This window comes from Mandrillus leucophaeus, unplaced genomic scaffold (genome assembly GCF_000951045.1).
Source record: "Mandrillus leucophaeus isolate KB7577 unplaced genomic scaffold, Mleu.le_1.0 Scaffold331, whole genome shotgun sequence".
Classification (NCBI taxonomy): Eukaryota; Metazoa; Chordata; class Mammalia; order Primates; family Cercopithecidae; genus Mandrillus; species Mandrillus leucophaeus.
The window spans coordinates 1408168-1427989 of NW_012103488.1; the positions used below are offsets into that span (position 1 = coordinate 1408168).

A 19822-nucleotide genomic window follows, 5' to 3' on the forward strand; every position below is an offset into this window, starting at 1 on the left:
CAAAGATTAGCTTTTATTTGGGTAGGTATTTGAGGACTTGGGGACCCAAGAGAAGCCTCTGCTCTTTGGACATTGCTACAAGGAAACTTTAAGTACTTGCTTAAAGTTGAATTACTCGTGTGCTCATCCAGGTGGGGTACTGTCCAGGCTCAGACACAGAGAAGAAAGATCTTATGTCTGCAGAAAAGATGGCCTCAGAGAAAAGGAAGCCCCAAATTATCTGCAAGTCCTAGAAAGTGTTCATCTGCTTATGACATTGTACCAAAGCCTATGGGAGGGAGTCCAGCTTGATACTGGAGCTCTGCTGGTGTCTTAGCACACTCAGAAGCAGCATGAGCTTCAAAGCTGAAATTCCAGGTTTAAAGCAGGGCATTACTGCCAGGTGTGAGCTCAGATAAATGTCTTAACTCTTTGAGCCTCAATATCTTTGCCTATAAAATAGCAATATCAGCATCTCAGAGGTTAGCTTTGTTGGCTTCTTTCTACAGCAAGCCGGAGATGCAGAGGCTCTGGGTAGCCTTGGTGAGGGAAGGGCAGAACATCACATCCCTTAACTCCATGTAGACCTGGAGATGGGAAAATCTTGTAGACCAGAAAAGGCCATTTCATTTGGAAAACTGTGATTCAGGTAAACCCCCATCCTAAGCAGATGAATGGGGAAATGTGGGCACAAGTAGGCCTTTGGGTAATGTTCTTAGAATAAATGAATGGCCCATGCTCTTTAATTTTTTATAAATGATTGCTGTCTCTTCCTTTATCTCTTTTGCAGATGAGAAAAAGAAAACAAAGAAAGTTGATAATGAATTGAACCCTGTCTGGAATGAGGTGACTTCATCGTTTTCTTCAACTTTGTTTTAATAGATAAGTTATCTCTGCTTGTCCTATCTTTGGGTAAGAGGTTATCTCTTCCCTTTGGAAGGAGAATCTCTACATTTCACCCCCACCCACTCCATTTCCCTTTGTGCTCACCAAGAGAGCCGGGCAGTTCAAGGACAGTAGCTTACCAGCGACCATCTTCTGTACAGCAGTGGCATGGCGAGGGAAGCCTGGACTGGCAAGGGAGTTGAGTTCTTACCAGGCACCGCCATGAGCTTACTATGTGGGCTAGGTCCACTTACACTGCATATCTGGGGCACATGTGTAGAGCAAGGATGGGATTAGATCATCTCCAGAGTCTCAGAAGGAAGGCCTCATAATTAAAAACATATCTGCATGTGACAAATCAAGAGTATATCACATGATTCTCTGTGTGTCTAGCTGGGTAATGACATATATTGTTTTTATGTTGATAAAAGCGATGTCCAATATACTTCATGTGGAAATTTTTGGAAACTTCAGTTAATCATTAAAAAATTAACTTGGGTCCCACTGTGTAGAGGCACCTACTATTAACATCTGTGATGTATCACCAAGTGTTTATTGGAGGGATGTATTTAATAAAATCTGACGTCTGATACACAAACTAGCATCATATAGCAAATGATTTCCTCTCCTACACTTTCTTACTATTATATCCTGACATATGCCCATATCATTCAATTCAAAAGTATTTTAATTACTGTGTAATAGTCTACTGAAGATATATAACTTATTTACCTCCCCCAGCTGTTGACCTTATATCTATTTTAGAAGTGTTTCAGTGTTTAATATTTTCACAAATATGTGAAACAATTTAATTCTTCCCACAGAATGGGATTTTCCTACTCTCTCTCATTTTTTTAAACCACCCAATTATTCATGAAACTTTAACTTTTTAATAGTTGATGGCCAGCTCCATTGTGTTTTTCAAAAGCTGAGTCAAACCTCCCTGGACAAAAGCAGTAATGAATGTCTTTGTTATTTTCACCAAGTCACCAGGCCATGAAAGCTCCCCTCCACCCACCCATCTTTCTCTCCCAACTAGTTTCAGTCTCTATAAGATACGGACTACACCCTTATCTTTTTTTTTTTTTTTTTAATTTTTATTTTGAGACAGAGTCTCCCTCAGGTTGGAGTGCAGTGGCATGATTAAAGCTCAATACTGCCTTGAATTCCTGGGCTCAGGTGATCCTCCCACCTCAGCCTCCTGAGTAGCTGGGACCACAAGCACGCACCACACCCCAACTAAGTTTTTTTGTAGAGATGGGCTTTTGCTGTGTTGCCCAGGTTGGTCTTGAACTACTGAGCTCCAGTGATCCACCTGCTTCAGCCTCCCAAAGTGCTGGGATTACAGGTGTAAGCCATTGCGCCTGGCTAGACCTTTTATCCTTGAATGAAGTGAAACAAAAAACTTTTTAATGCCTTGTGTTTTTTTTGGTTGGTTGGTTGGTTTTGGGGGGGGGGATTGAGACAGAGTTTCACTCTTGTTGCCCAGGCTGGAGTGCAGGTTCCTCACCGCAACCTCCGCCTCCCGGGTTCAAGCGATTCTCCCACCTCAGCCTCCTGAGTAGCTGGGATTACAGGCATGTGCCACCACGCCCAACTAATTTTGTATTTTTAGTAGAAACAGGGTTTCTCCATGTTGATCAGGCTGGTCTCGAAGTCTCGACCTCAGGTGATCCACCCACTTGGCCTCCCAAAGTGCTGGGATTACACGTGTAAGTCACCAAGCCTAGCGTTTTTTATTTTTTATTTACTTATTTATTTTTGAGACGGAGTCTCACTATGTTGCCCAGGCCGAAGTACAGTGGCGAGATCTTGGCTCACCGCAAGCTCTGCCTCCTGAGTTCTCGCCATTCTCCTGCCTCAGCCTCCCAAGGAGCTGGGACTACAGGCACACACCACCTCACTCTGCTGATTTTTAAATTTTTCATAGAGATAGAATCTTACTATGTTGCCCAGGCTGGTCTTGAACTCCTTGCCTCAGCCTCCCAAAGTGCTGGAGTTACAGGTATGAGCCACCATCCCCAACCTGGGCGTGTTCTAATAGAAGCTCTGAGGCCAGGTGCGGTGGCACATGCCTGTAATCCCAGCACTTTGGGAGGCCAAGACGGGTGGATCACATGAGATCAGGAGTTCGAGACCAGCCTGGCCAACATGGTGAAACCCTGTCTATTAAAAATACAAAAATTGGCCAGGTACGGTGGCTCACGCCTGTAATCCCAGGACTTTGGGAGGTCGAGGAGGGTGGATCATGAGGTCAGGAGTTCGAGACCAACCTGGCCAACATGGTGAAAGCCCATCTCTACTAAAAATACACAAATTAGCAGGGCATGGTAGCAGGCTCCTGTAATCCCAGCTATTCAGGAGGCTGAGACAGGAGAATCGCTTGAATCCAGGAAGCAGAGGTTGCAGTGAGCCGAAATTGTGCCACTGCGCTTTAGCCTGGGCAACAGAGCAAGACTCTGTCTCAAAAAAAAAAAAAAGAAAAAAAAATTAGCTAGGCATGGTGGTGTGCACCTGTAATCCCCAGCTACTGAGGAGACTGAGAACTTGGTTTTTTTTTAAAAGTTCTGAAAATAATTTTTTGAGACGTTCTGAAACAAGCTTTCCTTCCATTCCAAGCCCACTACAAGGAGGATCAAGTCATCATTTAATTTATTTAATTCATGTATTACCTAATCAATCAAAGGCATCAGTGACACTTTATCAATCTTTTTTTTTTTTACATTTGTCATTAGCAAGCAACCTACTGCATTAAAATGAGAGACTCAGAAAGGTCGGTGTATTACAGTGTTGACCTACCATAGTGGAACTTAAAATGAGAGGCACTTTAGAAAATGTTTTCTTAGATTATTCATCTTCTTTGTTTGATAGTAGTATGATTAAGAAGAGCAGATAATTTAAAACTGGCCATTGAAGAAAATGTTTTCACATACACTCTGCATTTTATTCTTTCAGCAGTTGTGGTAGGTGTTGAGTCCAGCTCTTGAGTATGAGGCAGGGGTGTGTGGTGACCCGGCTGAAGCCACAGAACCTAGAAAGCAGAAAGCCAGGAGTTGTCTACAGGTCCTCCAAGTCAACATCTGGTTTGCCTTCCCACCCCCTCAGCTGCCTTAAGGTTTAGAATTTAATCATTTCTGCCTAACTTCAAAAGATTGTCATTGGTGAAAATAATGACCCACCATGTGGTAACTGGTGCATCTTAGTATAATCTCTGCTCCTTTAACAGCCTTTTTTTTTTTCAAAACCTTTCTGTGAACAGATTTTGGAGTTTGACTTGAGGGGTATACCACTGGACTTTTCATCTTCCCTTGGGATTATTGTGAAAGATTTCGAGACAATTGGACAAAATAAGTAAGTTGTTTTCACCTGTTTTTCTCATTTTATGTATTACTATCTCACTGTTGTTTATTTTGTTGAAGAGACACATCTTTAATAACATATTATAATCCTTCCAATATAAATGTGCTTTAATTCCATGCCCTGCTCCCTTCTGAGCCAATAGCAGATGTGGCTAATCCATCACAGCACTTTTTCCCACTGACTACTTTTTTCCTAAAAAGCTGCAAACACCGAGCCACCACTAGTCTATCAAACTTGGCACTTAGAGTGAAGCCTGTTCACACGCCCGCAACTTCTTGATTAACTGTAGTTCCTACCTCTGGTAGTTTATCTGAACTGTAGTGATAATGCATACAACCCAGATCACTTCTTCTGATTATCTGTGGCCCATACACCTGTCATTCAAGTTTTACTTTCAGCCCCATTTCCATTGTAATGTCTCCTTCGCCTTTTAATCCCAACAGACCTAAACAGACCTTAATCCTTGTCTTACTGCCTCTTTCCTTTCACATGGGGAAGGGTCACGGTGGTGCCTGTGGTGACACCGAGGGTTGACCACTGGGTAAAGTTGGGAGACTTCACCAACAGCTCCCCGTGGGACAGAAGGACCTTAGTATTAATAAATTCACCCTAGCCCTGGATCTGGACTTTGGCCTTGTAGACTTAGACCCAGTCTTATGTTACCAACTCAAACTAACCAAGTTCACAAGAGACCAAAGTTGTTTTTTTTTTTTTGAGACGGAGTCTCGCTCTGTCACCCAGGCTGGAGTGCAGTGGCGCAGTCTCGGCTCACTGCAACCTCCGCCTCCCATGTTCAAGTGATTCTTGTGCCTCAGCCTCCTGAGTAGCTGGGACTACAGGCGTGTGCCACCATGCCTGGCTAATTTTTGTATTTTTAGTAGAGATGGGGTTTCACCATGTTGGTCAGGCTGATCTCGAACTCCTGACCTCATGATTCGCCTGCCTCGGCTTCCCAAAGTGCTGGGATTACAGGTGTGAGCCACTGCACCCGGCCTATTTTTGTGTTTTTTAGTAGAGATGAGGTTTCACCATGTTGGCCAGGTTGGTCTCAAACTCTTGGCCTCAACTAATCTGTCCACCTCAGCCTCCCAAAGTGCTGGGATTACAGGGGTACAGTAAATTAGATGGTCACTGCAGTTATTGGGGTCTTCTGCTTACCGGCATCAGAATAAGACAGTCTGCACAGACATGGACTCCCTGGACAGTGCTTTGATAGGCACTCCCATGTTTGCCTTTGATGAGATCCTTTTTACCATTCTCCGTTGCTGACCGATGCCCCCTGCATATTTTTCTGTAACTATATAAATACATTCTGGGACGGGTGTGGTGTCTCATACCTATAATCCTAGCACTTTGGGAGGCTGAGGTGGAAGGATCACTTGAGCCAAGGAGTTGGAAACCAGCCTGGGTAACATAGTGAGACCCTATCTCTAAATAAATAAATACATACCTGCATACACTCTGGCAGGTTCTGGTCCCACTCTCTTGCACTGGAAACTATTCTAGCTTTTTAAGGGTCTGTTGCATATCTCAGCTGTGAACTATTATATGATTATTTATTCCCCACCCCAACTCCCAAAAGCCAGTTTTATTTCCCATATTTCAAAGTTTTGGGGAAGGGGAGGGGAGGGCCTCACACTAGCCTCCTGCATGTTACTAAGACTAGGCCCTCCTCTTCTTTGCTTTCTTCTTTCTGCAAATGGTACCATTGTTTATATTGTAGACCAGGCCTCTCCAACAGAAATACAGTGCAGGGTGCATATGCAATTTAAAATTTTCTAGTTGCCAGATTAACACAAATATAAAGAAATGGGTGAAATCAATTTTAATAATATATTTAACTCAGCAGATCCAAAATGTTATTTCAACGTGTAATCAATGTGTTTGAATCATTGTGATATTCTGCACACATTCTTTCTCTTACTCAAGCGTTTACTTCACACTTACAGCACTTCTCAATTCAGAGACTAACCACATTTCAAGTGCTCTGTAGCCAAGTGTGGCTAGTGGCCACCATATTGGACAGGATGGTTTCAGATCCTGGGCTTAAAACTTCAAACCTCTCTGCACCCTCTCCCTCTTGCTTGTTTTTTGTTTGTTTGTTTTGTTTTGTTTGAGACAGAGTCTCACTCTGTCACCCAGGCTGGAGGGCAGTGGCGTGATCTTGGCTCACTGCAACCTCTGCCTCCCAGGTTCAAGTGATTCTCCTGCCTCAGCCTCCCGAGTAGCTGGGATTACAGGTGCACACCACCATGCTCAGCTAACTTTTGTATTTTTAGTAGAGACAGGGTTTCACCATGTTGGACAGGCTGGTCTCAAACTCCTGACCTCAAGTGATCTGCCCACCTCGGCCTTCCAAAGTGCTGGGATTACAGGCATCAGCCACCGCGCCCAGCCCCCTCTTGCCTCTTATCCAGTCTGTCCCCAGATCTTATGTTTTCTTCCTTTCCAAAGTCTGTGCTTGTGCGTGTGTTTCTTCCCCAGACCTACAGCCACCAGCCTAGTTGAGGTCTTCCTCATTTTATGCCTTATCTATTTCAGCATGGCAATGGGTTGGCCTCAAAACTCTCATCTATGGTTTAAAGTCCTTGCTTTCCTGAAGGCTATGATACTTAGAGAAAGTTAGAAAATAAACAAATACACTAAAAAATATAAACATAATGTGTCAGGTACCTTGAAATGCTGTGAGCTAAAGAAGAAACTGTTATATCCCATGAAGAAAAGCAAATCAGAGGAAAAAGGAAAGTGGTCAGGGGTAGCGGGGAAGGGAGATCCCATTTTATGTGAAGTGGTGATAAGGTGACAATTGAGCATAGACCTAAATATAATCACAAAAGTAATTACAATTTTGCAGCAACCTAACATAATGAAGAACTGAGCCATGCAGTTCACTGGGGGGTAGTGGGGAAGAATATTCCAGGCAGAGAATAGCAAGTGCAAAGGCCCTGAGGCAGGACTGCACTGGGGATGCTGGAGAAATGTGAGAAGGGCAGCCAGGCTGGGGCACAGTGAGGGGTGAAAGTGCAGGAAGGAGGTGAGGTCAGAGAAACCACAATATGTGTGACTTTACGGGCTTTGGATTTCATCCCAAGTGGAATGGGAATCCGTTAAAAGGTTTTGCTTATGATCTGACATATTTTAAAAGGATCACTCAGGCTTTTTGTGTGGAGACTGGAGGTAGGAACCAGTTAGGAAGCAGGAAAACAATACTGGGATACCATTTTATATTTATTTTAGACCTATTGAAAACACAGTGGGGCCCTCAGATGACAGCAGTGATGGGAAGAGGACAGCTCCCCACCCTAAGGCTCATCCTGGCACTCATTTTGGACATTTGTATGCATTTCTAGAGATGGAGTTCACGTACAGTCTATCTGAACCTGGACATTTTCATATTTTTCTGAACCTATGACATGCATAATTCTGAACAAAGAAAATACGATAGGTCCTGTTCTAAGAGGGTCCTTCTAAGGTTCAGGGGCACCATGCATCATGCTGAGCTATGTTGCACTTGGTGTTCTGATGCCTGCTGAGTATAAAGACCAAATGAGGCTGGATGTGGTGGCTCATGCCTGTCATGTCAGCACTTTGGGAGGCAGAGGCAGGCGGATCACTCGAGGCCAGGAGTTCGAGACCAGCCTGGTCATCGTGGCGAAACCCTGTCTCTACTAAAATACAAAAATTAGCTGGGTGTGGTGGTGCACACCTGTAATCCCAGCTTGGGAGGCCGAGGCACAAGAATCTCTGGAACCTGGGAGGCAGAGGTTGCAGTGAACCGAGATCACACCACTGCGTTCCAGCGCTGGTGACGGAGTGAGGGAGAAAAAAAAAAGACCGAATGAGCACGTGGTTACTCTGATATTATGATGACGGGAATTGTTAGGCATAACAGAAGAAGGTAAATTCTAAGCCAGTTATGAAGCTGGTCTTGATTACTTTTTCAATCTTTCCTTCCTCCCATCTTCCATCCCCCTGACTGTTGCTGGGCATCCAGTGTCTTTAAGTTTCCTGGCTCCCACAGTGGTATGCGCTGAGGCCTGCCCTCTGAGCCACACCCTGCACCCTCTGCCAATTCTTTTCCTGTACAAAACTTACCTGTCCTGTGGCTCAGTCCTTCAAGGCCCCGCTTCAAAGCACTTTCTGAGAAAGTAATCGAGTGATGGCATAACAGCTGCTAATAGTTAATTTCCCCGTAGCATTGACTTTTGGACTGAAGGCCATCAGTGACTTACTTGAAAAAGTGAACAACATGGGAATTTTAGGCCTTATGGTCAGGTCGTTGGAGGAGGTGATTTTATTAATAATTAGAACATTATCTCTCTGTCCTGTAGATTCCACTGCATAGTTTACTGTCTTGCAATGGAAGGCCGACCCTGCGTCAGCTCTGTAATGAACAAGGCATGATTTTCTGCCCCTCCGTCGCCTCTGCTCTTTTACTCAGCAGTGTGCCTCCCCATCCTCAGCTGGGAATCACGATCATTAATTAGTTTAGTTTCCACCAACTAACCAATACACACACCTTGGTCAAATTACCTGTGCATTTCAGAAACAAACATTTTTTTAACCATCTGGGAATAAGTTGTATGTGTGTCCAAAATATTTGTGTATTTTGGGCCCGGATTTTCTTTTTGGCTTTTCTGCTAAAGTTCTGGCCTTTGAGGATCCACTTACAGCTCAGTGTGGGACCGCTTCCCTCACCTGAAGCGCAGGGTGGGGGCGGAAGGGTTTTCTACAACTTAAGGAATGTCCTGCCTGTTGACTTTGCTGTTACCATGGAGATGGCCTGTGCAAACACGAGCCGTCGTTTTGCATCTGCTGCTCCTGGCCTGTTAGCAAACAGTTCCCAGCTGCCTGGGCTGGCTGTGCTCCATGCCTACACCCGCATGGGCTAGACCCAGGCAGTCCCAGGCTCACAGCGCCTGCGGGCAGTGAGACCTCCCCACCCCTCGGGTACTGGGAGCACGTTGCCCTGTTCACTATGGACTCTCCTCTTCCTCACTTTACAGTCATCCAACCAGCCATTTGGAGGGAATGAGGGTGAGAAAGGAGACAGAGGAGCCTCTTGGTTTCATGAGGAACATGAAATGTTATTTTTAGAGGAAATGTCAGAGTGGAAAGATTTTCCCAGAGGCTGAAGAATGAAAGTTCCCTTTGCAGACAGCCAATGGCTATCGCTTGGTGAGGACTTAGCATGTGCTAAGGGCTGTGCCCAGCCCTTTGCATTCATTATCCCACTTGATCCTCACACACACTCCATATGATGGGTCCGATTTTTCCTCAGAGAGGTTTAGTAATCTGCTTAACGTCACACAACAGGTGTGTGTCAGAGTCAGCTCATTTATATCCAGGCCTGTACACTTGACTTTTATGTTATACTAAAAGCCTCTGACTACCTATAGGAAACAAAATGTAGGTAGAATGATCAATTCTCTCTGCTGAAATAGAAGTGATTTTTCCTCCTAATTTTGAAAAAAAAGAAAGAATTCTCAATATCAGTGTATTGCTACCTTTTATAAGCTCCACCCTAGGTAGAAGTTTTAAGCATTTTTATACTGTTGAATAGGAAGTCACTTATGCCTATATTCTGCAATGGGCCAGATACATGAAGAGACTATATCTCATCTCATTTGCTCTTCACAGTGACCTTGAGAAGGAGAGAGTAGACTTTAGCCTCAGAGGGGTTGAGGCGGGGACCCTGATCTGTTGGCATCCTGGCCCTACCCTTGAGTTCCTAAAAGTGCCATCCTCAAGAACCTGTACATGTAGAAATAAAAGATATTGACAAGTTTTCAGATTTGTGTGTGTGTGTGCGTGTATGCACACGTGGACACACATGCCCAGGAGAAAAAACAGGTATTGCCTAGAGTTTTTGCATTTGCTATTCCCTTTGCATGGAGTGCTCCTTCCTTCAAACTACAATAGACGTAAAATCTTGTCATTGGGCCTCACCATGTCTGATCATCCAGCCTAGAGCAGCCTCTCCCTGTCACTCTTTATCTTATTACTCTGTTTTATTCTTTCAAAGCCCTTCTTATTAGGGAGTTCATGTGAGGATGAGAATGGGAAAAGGATTCTGTGTGAGCATATAGATGTTAGAATTGTGTTTTAGACAAGTACTCAGGGTATGTGCTGGTCCACACACCTGCTATATGTAACTCAGCATTTACCACCAGCTGAAAAGTTCTTTTCTATTTACTTAATCATTTGTTCTCTCTCTACTGGATAGCAAACTCCATGTCACTCTTGTTCAGTGCCGTGAGACCAGCACTTAGAACAGTGCCTGGCATACGGTAGGCTCTAAATAAATGTGTGTTGGATGAATGAGTGAACAAGTGAGTTTATGATGCTCCTACATGGATGACATTTACCATTTACGAAGCACCTTGCAGCTGTCATGTCAGCTTACTGATAATGGGTCACCAATGCGGAATCTGTCCGCCTCGGCTCTCTGAAACAGCTCCCTAGTTCCAACTTGGGTTTAAGCTGCAAAGGGGTCAGGATACAAAGGTCAGAACACAAGAGAAACAAACCTCTCTCAGAAAGCTCATGCCCTTTTGTAGAGAAATGTGGAACTCAACGCTGAGCTCACAGGAAGGCAGCAGAGCATGGTATTTGAAAGCTGGGATTCTGGAGCCAGGCAGAAGCCAATTAGAGACCCAGATCTACTGATTACTAGTGGGTGACCTGGGCAAGTTAGTTACCCTCTCCAGGCCTCCGAATTCTCATCCTTAAATAGACTGTAGTTTGGAATTGACTGTAGTTTTGTTATGCTAAGGGATTAGATTTACCCTTCCACCTGACACAACTAAAACAAAATACATGCAACAGTAGTTTTCAGATGTTGGACTTTGCTGGCACAGAACAGTGATCTCTAAGAGATGGGAGACAAATGGGGTAAGCCCTGTGAGGTCCCGGCTTAATGCCTAGAAAGACTCATTTCCATGCTGCAACTCAAGAAAAGGGAACCCAGGCAGATCCTTGTAGTCTCCCAGAGTTGGAGAGGTACAGATGGGAGTCTAGAGACGCCAAGGTTAGTCTAGAGACGCCAAGGTTACTAATGGACCAAGAGGAGAGAAACATACACACACACACACACACACACACACACACACACAGACAGAGAGAGAAGAAAGAAGAGAAAAGAGAGAGGAGAGACAGAGAGCACTTCAGAGACTTACAGAGAGTTCCCCTTGAATCTTCAGCTGAGAACTGAGTGAGGAAACTACCTGAGGCAGGACTAGAAAGAGTTTATGTTCCCACCAACCGGGGAAACACTTGTAATTCATAGGGAAGGATTTTGCCTCCATAATGTAGAGAGAAAACAATAGAAACTGACCCAGAAATGGCACACAATCAGTAGACATGGACATAAAACAAGTATTATAATTCTTTAAAAAAATTTTTTAAATGCTTTTAAAAAATTATAATTCTTTAAAAAATTTGTGTGTGTGTGTGTGTGTGTGTGTGTGTGCGCGTGTGGTTTTGTTTTGTTTTGTTTTTGTGAGACAGAGTTGCCCAGGCTGGAGTGCAGTGGCATGATCTCAGCTCACTGCAACCTCTGCCTCCGGGTTCAAGTGATTCTCCTGCCTCAGCCTCCAGAGTAGATGGAATTACAGGCACATGCCACCATGCTCAGCTAATTTATGTATTTTTACTAGAGACGGGGTTTCACCATGTTGGCCGGGCTGGTCTCAAACTCCTGGCCTCACGTGATCCGCCCCCCTCAGCCTCCCAAGGTACTGGGATTACAGGCATGGGCCACCATGCCCTGCTGAGTGTTAGAATTCTATTCTATAGATTCAAGAAGGTGGAGAATTACTTGAGCATGTTAGTAGGGACATGGAAGATAATTTAAAATCTTAACTTCAACTACTAGAGATGAAAATTGCAATGTCTGAAATAAAGTGACCATAATTATCTGTCTCAGAATTTACATTTCTAGTATTCTTTCTGCCCTCCAAATATGTGTACTTATGCATGCAAAACCACCATTATATATACTCCCACACCAATGCAGAACAAAGTTAGAAACAGTTTCTGAATATAAATCTCAAGCAAGGCATCTGTTTTGCTGTACTGTTGTAGCAGGACGAGCCGCAGACAAAACCTCTCAGACACCGAGTTGTAGAAGGAAGGGCCTTATTCAGCTGGGAGCATCGGCAAGCTGCTGCCTTAACATCTGAGCTCCCTGAGTGCACAATTTCTGTCCCTTTTAAGGGCTCACAACACTAAAGATTTCACATGAAAGCATTGTGATTGATTTGAGCAAGCAGGGGGTACGTGACAGGGGCTGCATGCACTGGTGGTCAGAGAGAAACAGAACAGGGCAGGGAGTTTCACAGTGTTCTTCTATACAATGTCTGGCATCTATGAATAACATCGGTTTCTAAGTCATGAGTTAGAGAAGAGAGAGGAGACCAGCTCAGAACTTTTCAGTGTCGCTGCTCAAACACGGAACTAAAAAGCAATCAGAACGGAGAATTCTGCCCCAGAATAACATCTGCTTCTGGTTTAGATTTTCGAACAGCCTGAGAAGGTTTAGGCCAGGCAGGCCCAGGCCTGGTTTTGGGCCTAGTGCGGGGCTGCCTGTCTTTGGTTTTACTTCCTTGTTTTTTTCTTAAAACAGGTACTGAGTATAAAACAATATAAAACAATATGAGAGGGTCTCTTTCTTTCCTCATTGTGAGAAGGAGATAACAAAAAGCCTAACAATATACCTAGAAGGAAATGTATTCCAGTTCTTGTGTAAGAGGTGTGGGCATGTGGCCAGCTGTACAATCATGAGATTAGGTAGAATTTTAGTTTTGCTTCTTGTTGTTTGGGCGACTCTTGGCAAATTTCTTAATCTTTATAATGGGAACTGTGGTACTTCCTCAATAAATAGTAGCTCTAGGGCACATTTGATATAATTAAGAAAAAATTACTTCAGTTTCCTGATAAACAACAAAATAGCTAATTTTTTTTTCTAGGTTTACTGTGTGTCAGGGACTATGCTAAAACTATTTCACTTATAATTGCATTTAATCTTTATAACAATTATGAGTCAGTCAGACAGTCGTATCTTCAACTCACAGATGAGAAAAATGTGGCTGAAAGAGGTTCATTAAATTGTGAAAGGCCACTCAGCTCTTTAAGTGGAAGCATGTGGATTTTACACAGGTATATTAAAATCCTCTTACACAGAGCCCAGACCTTCCAAGGTTTATTCTATGTGTGTGTGTGTGTGTGTGTGTGTGTGTGTGTGTGTGTGTGTGTGTTCAGGTTGAGGACCAGGGTGCTAAAACTTGAAAGTGAGAGGTTGTTCTGGGGGCTATAGAATTAGAAAAAGCAAAAGACCTAGCTTACGTTGTGACATGTACTAACTCCCGGCCAGGCACAGTGGCTTATGCCTATAATCCCAGCACTTTGGGAGGCTGAGGCGGGTGGATCACGAGGTCAGGAGTTCGAGACCGGCCTGGCCAACATGGTCAAACACCCGTCTCTACTAAAAATACAAAAATTAGCCAGGTGTGGTGGCAGGCACCTGTAATCCCAACTACTCGGGAGGCTGAGGCAGGAGAATCGCTTGAACCCAGGAGGTGGAGGTTGCAGTGAACTGAGACCGCGCCATTGCACTCCAGCCTGGGTGGAGTGCAAAAACACAAACAAACAAACAAACAAAATTATCCGGGCATGGTGGCAGGCACCTGTAATCCCAGCTACTCCAGAGACTGACGCAGGAGAATTGCTTGAACCCAAGAGGCAGAGGTTGCAGTGAGCCGAGATTGTGCCATTGCACTCCAGTCTGGGCGACAGAGCGAGACTCTGTCTCAAAAAAAAAAGAAAAGAAAAGAAATGTACTAACTCCCTAGGCAAAGCCCAAAGCTTCTTTTAAATTAGAAAAACCAAAAAAACTGTGTTTGGAATAAAATTAATTTGGTAGGGCAAAGTGTGGTATTGGTCATAAGTTTTTCATTTCCTCGTATATGAAATACCTTGTCTTTAAGCTTTTATTACTTTTATTTCTCCTAGTTATAAAACTCATTTCTGACCTTGCCCCATGTAAATATGACAGTGGGAGAAGGTGGTCTGTCTTCTCCTGGGGTTGGTTGGTGAGGAAGGATAAGATAGCCCATGGATTGAAGCAAGTGCTTCTCACTGGAGTAGCTTCTCAGGCTGTTCGAAAATCGAAACCAGAAGCAGATGTTACTCTGGGGCAGAACTCTCAGTTCTGATTTCTTTTTAGTTCGGTGTTAGGGCAGCAACATTGAAAAGTTCTGAGCTGATCTGGGCTGGCTATCTCTATACAGGGAGAGGCTGAACTGCACTTTTTGGGGAGGCAGATTAAGTAGCTGCTGCAATCCTGCTGGTATCTGTTAAGATCTTGTGATTAAATAAGAAAGGGCCACAGCCCTGGAGAAAGATACCCAGAGAGGCTGAATGAGAAAAGGCATCTCATAAAGGCAAGAGCTGTAATTATGTTCCCATGGCTCTTTGGCGGGTGATCTCTTAGGAGAGGAAGATTTACAACCTGTAAATAATTTCCAAGGTTATTGGACTATCTTCAATGATGTATCAGCTAATTTATTCATGCCACAAATATTTACTAATGCCTACTATGTGTCAGACACAGCTCTAGACACTGTGGGTACTCCATACCTTTTATGGAGCTAACATCTGAGTAGAGGGAACAGATAAATACACATATGACATAACAGATGGTGATAAGTGATACGAAGAAAATAAAGCAGGGTAAAGGAGAGAAAGCAGCAGGGTGAGGTCTGAGTGATGGTTTAGATAGGGTTGTTGTATGAGGGTTTGTTTTGGGGGATTTCTTTTTTGAGACGGACTCTTGCTCTGTCGACAGGCTGGAGTGCAGTGGCACAATCCCAGCTCACTGCAACCTCTGCCTTCCAGGTTCAAGTGATTTTCCTGCCCCAGCCTCCTGAGTGGCTGGGACTACAGGTGCCAGCTAATTTTTGTATTTTTAGTAGAGATGGGGTTTCACCATGTTGGCCAGGATGGTCTTGATCTCTTGACCTCGTGATCCACCCACCTCGGCCTCCCGAAGTGTTGGGATTATAGGCGTAAGCCACCGTGCCCAGCCTGGGGAATCTTTTATAATGGGTTATGAAGTTTACAAACTTCATTCAGATGCCACTAAATTGGATTTTATGAGAATTCAGCTGCAGCTGACATTTACCTCTGGTCTAACTCTGAAAAGGAAAATTGTTTTCCGAAAGGATTTGTGGTATATGTAGTATTAAGGGTGGGGAAGGGCTATTTAATGAAGGTAAGATAAAGAACTGGCTTTTAGAACTTTGCACAGTGATTACATAGAAATGGATGTGGGTAGTTACAAAGGGTTCTTATCTATTCATTCATGCCCACCTGCCCAGCCCCCAGCTGATTCAGACCAGCTTTCACTGCCAAGTACTAGCCAGGAGCCCTGTCTTCATATGTTTTTTATAGATCTCTTTTTCTAGCATAGTGTCTGAAATAATAATACAAGGTGACTGTTAAGCCCTTGCCATATCATTCTTTTAATCCCTGCAACAATACCATTAAGTAGGACCTGTCATTATCCCCATTTTACAGTTGAGGAAACTGAAGCCCGGAGAAGTTAACCTGTACACAGCCTGAGCCTGAATTAGTCGGGTCTGTCTGCCTCCACGTTCCTAGTCATTAGGCAAAGCTATCCCTCCTTATCTTAAAAGGTTCAAGTGCATGAATTAGTGAATAAATGGATGGATGGATGGATGGATGGATGAAAAAACTACTACTTTGATTCTAACGGTTGAGGGAATTAGCTGGAGACAGCATCAGAACTCCACTGAACTATCAGAGCAGGCAGGCAGGCAGGCAGGCAGGCAGGCACAGAATTGGTCAGGTGAAAATAAAATAGCAGGTGACCATCTATTTAAGAAAAAATATTCAGGATCTCCTCCATGCCAGAGGAGTTAAGCCTGCTCCTCGCAGCCACAGACTCTGGCCTCAATGCCTCACTGACCCAGAGGGCTTTGGTGAGGAGACCTAGGTTTCCACTCAGCCCTTTGCGGGAGTTACAGTGATATCATTGTGGCCAGAGTGGCAGAGGTGAGAGGGGCTGGGAAAAAGAGCGCAGTAGATGCTGGCCACGAAAACCGCTCAAATCCTGCCACAGCCTTCAGGCTATGTCAGTGATTCCAAAACCAGGGCGTGGAGTGAGCTAAAAGTAGAGGCAAGACTTGTGCCAGCCAGGTTTGGGAATCACGGTTAAAGATCAGGGCTTCTACCTTTTAAAAAGCCACACCCGCTTTCGATGAACGGGAAAGGAGCTCCAAGGTTCTCCGGCAGTCCTGGCCTGGAGTCAGGAGCGGAAGTTCCTGGGGGGCGCGCAGGTCACTAGGCCTGCCCAGGAGGTTTTCATGGAGTTTGCCTGCTACAGTTTGTTCTATTAAATAATTGGACGATGACTGGTTCTCCAAAGTGAGCCTGGATTCCCATGCTGAATGTTTTTAAAACCACTCATGTCCCTCTCTCCCCAGATCCCGCGTTGCCTGCTGCCTTCCCTACCCCCAGCCCTCCACCTCCTCCACTTTACTCCCACAGCCTTTGGGAGTTACTGTCTAGACCATTGTTTCTCGGACTTCCTGGGTATAAGAATTACCTAAAGGAAAAAGTCAACTCAGGAACTTGGGAATCTGCAGAGGCCCTGGTGAGGGACGTCTGGGGAAGCACATTCTGAGAAATGTTTTGGGAGACGATGCAGAGGCCGAGTGAGGGTGGGTGGGCAAGTGCAAGTGGAGGGGTGAACTGAGGCGCAGCCCTTTGCGGGGATTTTACCTTAGCAAGGGCTTCCTGTGATATGAGCTGCTGCCATGGGGGTTTTCAGAAAGAATTATTCAGTGACACCTGGTACAGTATGGGCAGGAAGGCTTCATTCAGGACTGAGTTAGGTCAAGTGACCCCTGCAACGGGGACTCGTGGAAGGGAGGAGAGATGGGGTGCCTCTCAGACACAGCATGGGCAAGTAGGAATTGGTAGCCAAGGAGCAGTGTGGAGGTCAGTGGATGGAACATTCCTAAGCGGAAATGTCACGGTCAGGGGGATTCTGGCTAACCCAACCTAACAGGATTCTTGCTGAGGACATCACGTGGGGGATGGCAGAGAATGAGAAAGCCGATCAGATATGGAGGGTGATCACATCTCAAGGATAGGGGTTGTTTGCTAGACTGGCTGAGTAGGATTCTCTGCTAACACTGGATTTCATAAGAAAGCACTAGGCAGGCCTAGGAGGAGGCTCAGGAACTCCACTCAAGTTTGGCCAAGCGAAGACTCTTGGGTCAGCTAACACGGCCTCTTTCACCAGTCTGGTTCACAGGGGGCATGCTTGGTTCTCCTGCCTTTTGGCTGGGGATCAGGGCAGGAGCTTGACAGATACTGGCCCAGAAGAGGGAGAAGTGTAGGGGAGAGAGACGGGGCCCACCCTTGGAACCCCAGGGCCATAGGCCTGCCAAAATGACAAGGCACGGCCAGCTGAGAGCCTACTGCTTTGAGGGTGGGGAAGTCAGCCTCTTTTTAGGTTTCCTACAGGGGACCTAGGAGCAGCTTGGAATCGTGTTTGTCCCCGGTCCAGTTGGGATTGCTGTTCCTGCTCAGAGGTCAGGAAGTTGAGACCGAGCTGCGATCTCTAGAGGCAGAAACAGTGCAACATGTGATTTATTTCTCAGCCTCCAACACAGTTTTTCCTTCATGAAGGAATTTCCAAGTTACTCCTCCTCCAGAAATCATGTGGGCTGTGTCTCTGCTGCAGAGAGGAACAACTTGGTGTACGTGAGCTCCCCGGAGGAAGAATCAGCCGGCAAAGCCCTTACTCACTCCAGAGGCATGCGGCCCTTCACATTTGCGCCCATGCTAAAGGGGAGAACATTTTCCATTTCTCTTTTGTAAACAAACTATACTCTATTTTAAGAAGATGGAGGGAAAGAAAAACAGTTTAAGTGGCTCCTAACCAATACTTGCAAGACTAAGTTGACTGGTTTACAATTAAACTCTTTTATTCCCAATTAAAACATCTTATTTTCAAGTAGTTGCTCCCATTGCGTAATATTTGATGTCACATAGAGACTTGATGCCAAACTCTATGACATTCGTGGGCTGAAAGACAAAGAAGCATGACTGGCTTTTTCTTCACTTTGAAGACATCTGCAGTTTATTAATTCCACAAGGAAAGCTGGAGGGCCAGAGGACGTCGAGATTCTTTCACTATAAAATTCCCTTTTGAGACAGTAGTCCCTCTGTTTTAGTGTTGGTTGGAGTTCATGGGGAGACTTACTTTTCCATGAATGTATAGAGCAAAGCTTCCCCATCACTGTCACACTATAATATTCTAGCATTTTCATAACATTAGTAATAGAAAAGAAAAAAGGCTCTTGGTTTAGTGTCACCTCCTTTAAAGGCAATTGGCTTATGGTTAGACCAAACTGTTCTTATCCTCTGTGTAAGAGGCCAAGTCATCATTTCCCAGTTTTTCACAGTATTTTGTATCCAGGCCACATCATAGAAAATAGGCCTGGCCAGGAGTGCTCTGGGAGTCACTGCAGAGCTCAGACTTATCCATGGGACATGTTTTCTTCAATTCACAATGAAAACTCCTAGAAGTTCTGTTTGAATTTTTCCTGAAGTCAACCTGTTGTAAAAATATCTTTGGGATTCAAGGCTTTCCAGGCCTTCGTCTAAACACACTATCTTTACTCCAGAAAAAAAAAATAATAATAAATCCTTTTATGTGTCCCCCCTACAAAAGCATCAGAATTTTAGGAGAAAGCAAATCTTTCTTTCCAAATAGGATATGAAACTAAAGGTTTCTAAAATAAGGAATTGAGGTTAGGCTTTATAATTGGTTTCTGTTATTTTACTCCATTCCTGGTCAGTGACCTGTTACTACCCTCTCTGGGGGAAGAGAAACTAGCAGTTATTGGTTGGGTCAGAATGGAGGTTGTAAAACCACTCAAGGCCATAAAGGGTCAGCAGACAGGCTTTGTGTTTTAGGCAAGCCTGTTTTTTCCAGTTAACCATCAGCCTCACTATTCCCTATTGTATTATGTAGCACACACTGCATTCCACATTTCTGTTATTGGCCTAACCTTCTCTCCTGACACTCTGTGTGAATTCTAGTTTGATTTATGACATTGTAAGATAATCTCTTTGAAGGCAGAAACCCTGCCTAGCATTCTGGATGGTCTAACATGGACATGTTCTAAGAGATTTTTTTTTCTCTAAATTAGAGATCAGGACTTTAAAAAAAAAAAGAGAGAGAGAAAATTTATTATTATTATTATTTGAGACAAGGTCTTGCTCGGTTGCCAATCTCAGGTGATCCACCCGCCTTAGCCTCCCAAAGTTCTGGGATTACAGGTGTGAGCCACTGTGCCCGGCCCAATATTTAGAATTTTTAACTGTTACTTACTTATATCCTGTCTACATTGGCACTGACTTACACTAGCAGATAGAATAGAAAATCAATATGCAGTAGCATATTGACGACTCACTCGGCCTCCCAAGTAGCTGAGGCTACTGGTGTGAGCCACCACACCCAGCTAATTTTTCATTTTTTGTGTGTGTGCCCAGGCTGGTC

The 19822-nt window shown here is 44.4% G+C and overlaps 1 protein-coding gene across 2 annotated transcripts in view; it reads left to right on the forward strand.

Annotated features, from left to right (window-relative positions):
• The window catches only part of MYOF (myoferlin), a 179663-nt gene that overhangs the window by 31333 nt on the left and 128508 nt on the right, over positions 1 to 19822 (forward strand). For both annotated transcript variants that reach the window (XM_011988472.1, XM_011988473.1), the window contains exons 2-3: positions 770 to 825; positions 4124 to 4215. In XM_011988472.1, coding sequence (XP_011843862.1) covers positions 770 to 825; positions 4124 to 4215 — 148 coding nt within the window. The remainder of the gene's footprint in view (positions 1 to 769; positions 826 to 4123; positions 4216 to 19822) is intronic.